Source organism: Solanum stenotomum, chromosome 4, assembly GCF_019186545.1.
Source record: "Solanum stenotomum isolate F172 chromosome 4, ASM1918654v1, whole genome shotgun sequence".
NCBI classification, from domain to species: Eukaryota; Viridiplantae; Streptophyta; class Magnoliopsida; order Solanales; family Solanaceae; genus Solanum; species Solanum stenotomum.
The window spans coordinates 25,555,471-25,565,823 of NC_064285.1; the positions used below are offsets into that span (position 1 = coordinate 25,555,471).

The following is a 10,353-nucleotide window of genomic DNA, read 5'->3' on the forward strand; positions in this document are numbered from 1 at the left end:
CATGGTGTAAATTGTTTGTGTTGCAAGAAAGAAATTGATGTCGTTGCACTTTTGAGTGAAATATTTCAATCTTTTGTTGACTAGGTGTGTTTTGATGTGAGACTTGCAATGAGCATCACACACAAACTTTTAATATTTTTTGAGCTTTGCTAAATGAGTGTATTTGAAGAGTTGTGTGTTTGGCGGTTTAACTAGAAAGAATGTGTGTGGAATCCTATAATTTTCCTTGTTAGTCAAATTGTCTAAGACTTAGAAAATTTATGTCATAATCTTGGAAAACAATTCTGAGAAGGAACCCAAACTTTAATATCCTTTGTGACTACCTTGTGAGGTTTGTGCATCCATTTAGGAACCATTTTAGCCTAAATCATTTGTTGACAACTTTAACACCTCGGATTTTGAAAAGATAGAAAAATGCAGCTTTCGAGGACCTGGTGCCAGAATCACGGAAGCCACTAATGGTCCAAGGTCTGACACACGGTCCATCAGTGGGCACCAAATGTTGATGGTCTCTGATCCCACCCATGGTCGAAAAGGACGGTCCGTGATTTGACCTACGGACCGTAGGTGAGGGTTAATAGACAATTAGAGGGAAATGGTTATTGGGTCAACTTAAACAGCCATATCTTTTAGCACAAAATGAATTAGGTGGCCCATGACCTATCACATTAAAGATAATTAAATGCTCTTTCCAACGCCACCGAGTTTGCTAAAATCCCATCTTGGAGTAAAATGTTATGCTAGTTTAAGTGATGCCCTATAGGACAGACCACGATCCACGACCACAGACAACGGTTGGTAGTCCAAACGACAGTTTGTAGGTCTCTCCATGGATAGCCTTCGTCAGCTTTTAAGTTAGGGTCATTTAGGTATTTTTCCTATGTGTTCGGGCCTTTAAATTACGTTGTTTAATGCCTAAACTACGTCTTTTTACTCTGTCCAAGCCCAATAACTAAGTGAAACTTACCCAGAACCCTCATTCTCCAAAAATAATCCAAACTTGAAGCAAAAAGAAGAGGAAAAGTCGACCAAACCTCCCAAGACAACGCAACAGGTATTCTTCAAGTTTTAGCCACAAAATCGAAGGATTTCTCCATAGATTTCATCACTAGATATGTGGAATTTCACTAGTGGGTTCCTTTTATCAACTAGGTCCCTAGAATTTAGTCAGATCCTTGATTCTCCATATCTTGTTTAGACCTACGGTTTCTAAAACCTTGGATAATTGTTGTGCTTTAGCTTTTGTAGTATCCTAAATTGAATTAGCTTGTTTCTTGGAACGTTTGCTTAGTTCCTTGCATAAAACTCAGAACCCTAGTTGTATAAATTCTTTTAGTTCATGAATTATTCTTGCTAGGTTAGTTAAACAAATAATCATGCTCCAAATTTTGAATGGCACATTGTAAGTACATAAATGTTGCATTCTCAGTTAGCATGTCAGTATTTTAAGCTATTCAGTTACATTTCAGTCATACACATATTCAGTTGGGAGTAGACTTAGCACCGAGTTGGACTAGGGTTCAGGGTACCCTCATAGTCCCAGAACTACGTGCCCCCTAGGATTATAAGTCCCCTCTGTGGGAATCAGATTTAATGATCACGTCAGTCATGCCTTTATACCCCTGGCAAGGTATATTGGGTCCTCTCGATAGGGCTTATACATTGGACTCTACGTTTAGCTCACGTGGTTTATGTCGGTTAATAGTAGCTCCCACAATCAGATTCTTAGTGCATTGACCAGGTTTTTAACATTTATATCAGTATATAGTTCAGCATGTCATCTTCATGATTAGTACTTGGTCATTACATTTAGCTCAGTTTTTCAGTTATATTTTAGTATTTATATTTTCTTTAGATTACATCATTGCTCAACTATGCATTGTTCAACTTATATATTTTGTTCAACTATTATCTATATCATTCATGCTCAGTACATTCCAAGTACTGATGCATGCAACACATTCCAAGTACTGACGCATACTATGTGGTACATTCTTTCATGATATAGGTTCAGGTACTCAGGAGATCACACATAGATCGATTCTCGGTCTGCATTCAGCAGATTCAGTGGTGAGTCCTCAAATTCCGAGGACAATAGACATGTTTTCCATTTTTAGTCTTTATATTCAGTTTTCAGTTTTGTTAGAGTTAGGTGGGGGAATGTCCCAGCAACTCAACTCATTTAGAGGCTTTTCAGACATAGTAGTAGATTCAGTTTGAGTTATTAAGTGGTTGTTTCAGTTATCACTAAACTCTTAGCATGTTTTTATATATTCAGACTAGTTGGGTTTTTCCCTCTTTTCAGTTATCCACTGTTTTAGCTTCCACATAGTTCAAGTCTTATTCAGTTATTCATAGTATGCTTGATATATGCTAGAAACAGGGTTAGCTTGGGGTCTCTCGTGATCCTTGGTTTCGTGTTACGTCAAGGGGGTAGCCTCAGGGAGTGACAACAACCATATTGAAACCTCTTGAGTTGAATTGTCCCTACCTTCTCATCCAAAATCATTTTTGAAGCATTGGTATGTTTGAATATCAAACTTAGGTCAAAATCCTAAGTTTGGGGTGTGTAAAGAAAGGAGGAATGAAAGCTCGGTAAAAGGCAAATGAATATGCAATGAGACTCTCAACTTTGAAGTTTGTTAAAAAAATAAGGAACCCTTCCTTATCAAAAAATTGTGTGATGAACAACAATTGAAAATATTGAAAATAAAAAGAGAGTTTGGTGAAATAAAAAGGGGATTCAAAATAAAGTTATTGACGAATCAAATTTTGAGTTCTCAAAGGAAATGAAACAGAAAGAACTTGAGTAGGGGTGAATATGATTGCAAAAATTCTTTGAAAGGTGAAGTCACTAAGCCAAATTTACCATATCTTGACCCTCAGCCCCATTACAAGCCTAAAAGACCCTTGAGATATTGCATGAACTAGGTTGTGTGGTGATTGGAAAATATGGGCAAGCTTATAGGATGAAACTTGCGTGTATTTCTCTTTGGAGAGAGTGAGAGTGGCATTGATTCCTCACTTCTTTATTGATTTACTTTGTGAGAGCATGAAATCGTTCTTGATGTGAGGGAACTTGCATGAATTTTTTGAAACATGTTCTTGCATTATAAAAGAAGATATAGTGAGCTTGAGTTTGTGTTGAGACCGGCTAGTCATCATTTGAAGCTTCTCAATCATGATTGAGTGTACCATGTTGTTGAGAGGAGTCTTGTAATGACACTTGCATGTTATCTCTGATTGAGTACAGTTGTAGACACCCATGTTGAGTTGATTGTGATTTTTATTTACTTGAGGACAAACAAAAGTTTAACTTGGTGGTCTTGAAAAGTGGTAGATTTACAGTCATTCGAGGTCAATTTATTTCAACAATTAGTGTCTTGAATGGCTAATTATGTCATATTCTAATGATATATTGATTATTTGCAGCTATGAAGGCAAAAGTGTAGGCTCTGCATTGTTGATTGCCTAACAAGAAGGGAGGATCACCCAATGGTATGACCTCACCGGAATATACAGTGCACAACACTTGAATTAGTTAAGGCAGGTTGGCAAACAAAAAGGGAAACAACAACTCATCGAATGTGAAAGGCGAACATGGTGACCATCGCTGAAAGGCACATTACATGAAGAAAAAATGAAGGCTTCAAAGGCGAAAAATGGTGGTACTCAGCAATACGCTGAATGTAAAAGGCATACTTGATTGAGCTCACCAACTTATGTTCAAACAAATGAATCCTAGAGCAAGAGGAAGTCGAGCTGGAGAGTAGTTAGTCATTCACCTAATATGATCGATGAACCTTACTAACGCTGCCTAGTTGGACCAATGTGGATTTTTTGGCCAATTTTTGGAGAAATTTTAAACATCCCAAAGGAGATTTCTGAGGTTCTAAGTCCTAAAAAATAGTTAGAGAATTCTAAATCATTTCTTAGAGAGAGAAACAATTTACTTTGTGAAGAACACATTTAGTTTTTGGGGTTTTGGAACTTTTGCTCTTTAAACTAACAATTTGAAGTGCTAATCCAAAGTGGGTTAGCTTTTAATTGCTTAATTTCATGCAAGGCATAATTGTTTTACACTTTCTGATGGGTGGCTAAACCCCAAGATCTACGGGTGCATTTATGGGGTTGGGTGTTAATGTAATGTAGTGGGTATTGTATTATGCTCTATTTTGTTGACATTCATACATGGATTTGGGATAATTAGCATGGGTTAATATATGTGTTAAGGTTGAAAACTTAATTCCTACTTCCAATCTCTTATTGATGTTTGAAAGAGATTGATTGGAGTAGGTAATTAGTTCAATACTAGCTATCTAGGTTTTATGTATGTAAGTTGGTTGAAAATAGAGTTTATGGTTCAGATTTATTTACACTATTTTTGCATCAAAAGGGAGAATAGAGTATGGTAATTGTTTGTTATTGCACATAGATGAGACCGAAAGGAGATTCCATGAACTAATTATATGAGATCAAAAGAAAATTAGTGTCATTGATGTTAACCCAGCCTATCCATGAATGTTCATACTATAGATCAGCATAATTATCCCTATGTTATGTTGATTCCAAATCTCGCACCCCTAGATTACTTATCACTACTAAAAAAACAGTGTTTAGCAACGGATATTAGCAACGAACAATATTCCGTCACTATATAATGACGTATTTGTGACGGAATATCCATTTTGTTGAAAAATTAACAAATAATTTTTTATTTATAATATAGCAATGGATTTGCAACGGAATATTTAATCCATCGCTAAAAATTAGCGCAAAAATTTGGCGCCTAATTTTCCCTACGGATTTAGTAACAAAGTAGTGGTGACAAATTTAAATGGAATTAGTGACGGAAAAAAGGTTGCTAAACTATTAAATATATATTTATAAAAATTATATTATATAGTGACAAAAATATCTGTCAATATATTTTTTTCTAAATAGATTTATTTATTTGAAAGCGACGGATGTTAGAATCCGTCACTAATTTCATTACAATTCACTACAATTTCATATTTCAACTCAACCCCCATCTTTTAATCCTGACCGTTGATCTCATCCTTTCAATCTTAGCCTCTCATTTCAAAATAATCCTATGTTCAAAATCTAATTCCCTAATTTTCCTATTTTAATCTACCAAAAGACCCAAACCTAAATTCCTCATTTTTCTTCTCTCTAGATCCACCGCACCCCACCCTTTTCTCTTCCTCCTCGTCTCTTCTCTGTTCGCCATCTCTGGTGAGGTAGCCACCCATCGCTGTCTGCCATCCCCGGCGAGAACAAGAGGAGATGTTGCTCTCTTCTCCTCTCCGGCCCTCTTCTTCCTCTCTACTATCTCCCTTCTCCGTCCCCTCCTCTTCCTCTCCTCTCCAGCGCTGCTTCTCCAATGAACAGCAGCTCCGACTGGCGAGCCGCCAAGAACCAGCGACTCCGAATAGCAACAGCCGGCAATAACAACCATCAGCAGCCACGAGAGCAGCAAATGCAACAGTCATGTTTTAATCTCATGGTAACTTTCATTTACCCCCTGCAAACACGTTTTAAACTCATGGTGTAATAGTTGTTTATTGGCGTAAAAATTGAGTCTATTGAAATGTTACTATTGTTATAGATTTGATTACATTATGGGGTCATATATTCTTGCAACACTAGCATTTACCCCCTGCAACACTAGCATTATTCCTCCAATTAATATTTTTTAGATGGTATGCAGTACTCTTTCCTTTTTCTTTATATATATATATATATATATATATATATATATATATGCTTGTAATTCACTTATAAAGACAATGATATATATGTTTGAGGCTAGTGATATAGAATGACTAGGGTAATGACAACCAATACAACAGCTTGTTATTGTAAAAAAAATTCAAAAAACTTGTAGGTATATTTAATTTGTTATGGACTTGGTTTGCAGTGTTCATTTGTAGCAAGAATGTCATTATGTAGATCATTTTGCTCTATTATCATAAATTGAGATAAGTTGATGGCAGTGCTTGACTGTGTGATGACTATGTGTAAACTTCATCTTTTTTAGTCATAGAATTGAGTTACATGTAAAGTTGCATTTGAAATAGTAAAAGTTACAAGTATGTATACTAGTTTTGTTTCACAAATGAGACTGGATTCAGGTTTGCATAAGATTGAGCTATTTCAATCATTCTGGTTCATGTTGAGTTGAACAATTTCCTCTTCAATACTAGATATGTTATTTATTCTGTAGGGTTGACGGAAATTTATTTGACAAAAAAAATGGATAATATTTCATGGTAAACATTCATCTTTCGGGCCTTGTCTAGGAAAATACTCCATGCTAGACACTTCAGGTGTTTTCTTTATTTTGAATTTATTGAGTTACTTTTTTTTTTTTGAGATGGAACTATTGAGTTGGTTTTGCTACACCATCATTGATACATATAAGCTTAAATGTAATGTAAGTTGGCTAAAAAAGTATATCACATTTAATTAAACTAAAAGGTTATGTGTGTTTCTGAATTTTCCTTCCATTATAATTTTATTCCTAATCTTTAATGTTTTCTCTTTATCTCAATTTATTATAGAAAAAATATGAAGAAATATTACGGGAAAGAACAACCTCTTTATCTGATATTGTTCAGTGTGAAACATACTACCAAGTTGCCCGGGGAGAAAAGAAGAGAAGAATATAGGGTCTTGGATCTGAAGTAAAAAGTTACTACGGGCAAAATCTTTGTGTCGTATCATCTGTAGAATATTTTGAACCATCTAAATATTATTTTATATAATTTTTTGTTATTTTAGAGGTATTTAGTAATTGTTATTTAATTTATTTCAGCAGTGTATATTTAAAATAAATAAATGAAATTATTTTACAAGAAATATTTTAGCAACAAATTTAATTACAATTTGGTTGTTGCTATAAAAAAATGTTGGCGACGGATTAGCAACGAAACATTTAAGGGGCATATGTGACAGAAATTTCGTCGCGAATTTATTTTAAATGACGAAATTTATTATGAAATTAGCAATGAGATATATAAGTATAGCAACGTACAAGTGGCGACAGAAATCGTTCGTCTCTAATACGTCGCTAAACTTGCGACAGAACTCATTTTTTTGTCGCTAAGAGATTATTAACGAGCAATATAGTAATAGCCAATAATCCATCGCAAATCCGTCGCTGATCCAGTTTAGCGACGGAATAGCATAGATTAGTGACGGATTTCGTCAGTCCGTAAATGCTTATTTTTTTGTAGTGCTTGTTACTTCTTTGAATTTCCAGAATTCTTGTTTAATTTTGACTGTTGATTACAAAATGTTTTATGTATATTTGGTTGAATCATCCACCCACTTGCTTTTACTATTACAAATGAATGACTTTACAATCCAAATTTCTCGATAGAATTTTCCGCGATATACCATTCTCTATGGAATTCGAGCCTGACTCTTAGTTGGATATTTTTATTGACGACAACCGCTTACTCTTTTAATTGGTTTTGAAGAGTATTCTAAGTGATATCAACCCACACACAAATTGTAAGTGTAACTCTATGGTACCCTATGCACTAGTTAATATGTACCGACGTGGTACCCGATCAACTAGTTAGAATGTAAGAAATTGTACCCAATCCACTTAAAAATATGTACTAGTGTGGTATTTGATACACTCAGAAATATGTACCCGCGTGGTACCCAATCAACTCATCAAACAAACTTCACAATCACAGTTAATAGAATCACATTTGTAAACCAAGTAAACATATTCATGCATGAAATACTAGCAAAGTACCTTAAAAACACATATAACATAAACAAAAAACAAACGACCATCCCTTCCGTCAAAACAAGCATGAATGGTCTAAAGAACTTGGGCTTTCCCTTTTTGTCATGCCTTGACATGTTCTTGCTTGCATTGATGATCGAATATTTTGCATGTTCTTGGAAATGTCCTTTAATGTAATACCCCTATTCATTTTCAATAATTAGGATAGAGTTTAAAGAGAAAAAAAAAAGGAAGATAAGAGAAACAATAGTAGTCTAATAATGGGGAAGAACGATGAAGATTTGCTCATCGATATATGTTCACCGTCTTATTTAAATGTTTTAAAAAATCTTATAATATGAATTATGACTTCAAACTTATATTTATTACAATTTTAGTGAACTTTTGATAAAAAAAATTAACATTTTTATATATTTAGGGCTACATTCACTTGTATATGTGTAGATTATCTATGTTTTGTTTTCTGAGCACTTTTTTTCCGAATTTCATATGAACTCATAATGAATAGTTGATGGGGAATTGAAAGAGGAGGAAGTTACAGTTGCGGTGGAAGGCTACAGTTATTATTGTTATATTTTAATGAAATCTTTATACTACATTTACTTGTATTGAAATAGGTTATCTTATTATGAGTGTGTGATTTTTCTTTTGTGAATCTTAAGTGAATGTGAATGCATAACTATAATCTATGTAACGGATGAAGAAAAAACTGGTAGTGGGGATAAGGACAAGAAAGAAAAAGAAATAGATAATTTGCCATGTGTGGGTTAATGATATAGTAATTATGAAAGATAATTTCATATTTACTCTTATGTTTGACTTGCAAAGATAAATAATAACATTTTTTACCATTATGGACCTTGTTCCCACGTCGACTATCCCTAGACTAATTTAATCCACCTAGTTTTTTTACATCTAAGGTATGAACTTGTTTGAATTTAGTTATTAAAAGGTTTTATGGTTTTATGGATAACGAAAAAGTAATTCTGGGATAATTTTTTAGTACCCCTCAATTCTTTGTGTGGTTACAAAGTGTGGGGTAAGTTATCCCTGAATTAATGATCATCACTAGAATTATTTATCTCTCCTTCTGTGCGGATAAATTAAAAAACTTTATGGTCTTGGTACCTCCATTTTAAAAAAAGAGTTTAACATAAACTACTAAGGACCAACAATATCATTTATAAATTTTTGTGATACTAATATCACTCACACAAAAGATTGTAAAAAAAAAATAAAAAAATATCACGCGACATGTGGCCCCCACAACTATATGAGTCTAGTCAAACACTACATTAAATATTTTTGGTTGCTTCTCGTACCACTTTGCTATATAAGCAGTTGTTCTCCCTTCATTTTCTCTCAACCTAATATATTTTTCTAATATCCTTGTATTATATTTCTATACATAGTAACAAAAAAATGTCCCCGAAGGCAAAATGTACGACAGTGGCGAAGACAACCAAGATGGCGTTGAAAGGGAACGGAGGTGTTGAAAAGAAGGTGCATTATCGAGGAGTTCCAAAGAGGGATTCAAGGATATACTCCGCACAAATTAAAGATCCGTGGAAAAAAAGTCGTGTTTGGCTAGGTACGTTTGATACGGCGGTGGAAGCAGGGAAAGCATATGATGCAGTTGCTATTAACTTTCACGGGATTAAAGCGAAGACGAATTTTCCTTTTCCTGCACCGCCGATCAATTTGCCTCCAAGGAAAAATAGTTATGTCAGTCAGCGAATGCAATGTTAGCAGTTGAATCACCGCTGCCATTGGATCTAAACTTTGGAAGGAGATACTCATCTTCCTCAGTTGGTCTCTCCACCAATGGCATAGGTAACCATATGTTTCAAAATCCTAATTTTTTTCTTTCTCCGATTGCTTCAGGTTTTCTACCGTTGAATCAATGGTGTTGTAAGGAGAAGGCGGGGTTCACTCAGGGAGGTAGTGGTGGTGGTGCCACTGTTCCCATCACTAGTGCTTCTTCTATGATTGATTTTATGGGTAGTGTGAAGCGTAGGCACATTGATATCAACCTTAACTATCCACCAGCACCAGAGGACATGTGAAAATTGCTTGCACTGATGATTGAAGATTTTGCATGTCTCGGAAGTGTCCTTTAATTCAAAAGTTTCAATGTTGTTAAATTAATGCAATACCCCATTTAGTTTTCAGTAATTAGGAAGAGTTAAAAGGAAAAAAAGGAAGTTAAGAGAAAAAATATTAGTTTAATAATGGGGAAGAAGGATGATGATTTACTCATCGATATATGTTCACACCGTCTTATTTTAATGTGACAAAGAATCTTATCTTTATGAATTATTACTTCAAACTTACATTTATTACAATTTTAGTGAACTTTAGATTAAAAAAATTAACAGTTTTGACAATTTAGTGCTACATTCGCTTGTATAAGTGTAAATTATCAATATTGTATATTTTGAGCACGTTTTGTTTTTCTGAATTTTCCATTGACTCATAATGATTAGTTGATGGGGAATTGACAGAGGAGGAAGTTACATTGTTGTGGTAGGCTAAAGTTGTTATTGTTATATTTTTATGAACTCTTTATACTACATTTACTTGTA

At 34.5% G+C, this 10,353-nt stretch overlaps 1 protein-coding gene across 1 annotated transcript; it reads left to right on the forward strand.

Moving 5' to 3' along the window:
* Positions 1 to 9,235: 9,235 nt before the first annotated feature.
* On the forward strand, positions 9,236 to 9,834 carry LOC125861380 (ethylene-responsive transcription factor 9-like). The gene is made up of 2 exons (XM_049541295.1): positions 9,236 to 9,512; positions 9,653 to 9,834. The coding sequence occupies exons 1-2, from the start codon at positions 9,236 to 9,238 to the stop codon at positions 9,832 to 9,834; spliced, it is 459 nt and encodes a 152-aa protein (XP_049397252.1).
* Positions 9,835 to 10,353: the final 519 nt, after the last annotated feature.

Coding starts and splice junctions, on each gene's coding strand:
- LOC125861380 (XM_049541295.1), top strand. CDS start 9,236: ATGGCGTTGAAAGGGAACGGAGGTGTTGAAAAGAAGGTGCATTATCGA. Junction 9,513..9,652: donor TGTCAGTCAGCGAATGCAAT/GTTAGCAGTTGA, acceptor CGATTGCTTCAG/GTTTTCTACCGTTGAATCAA.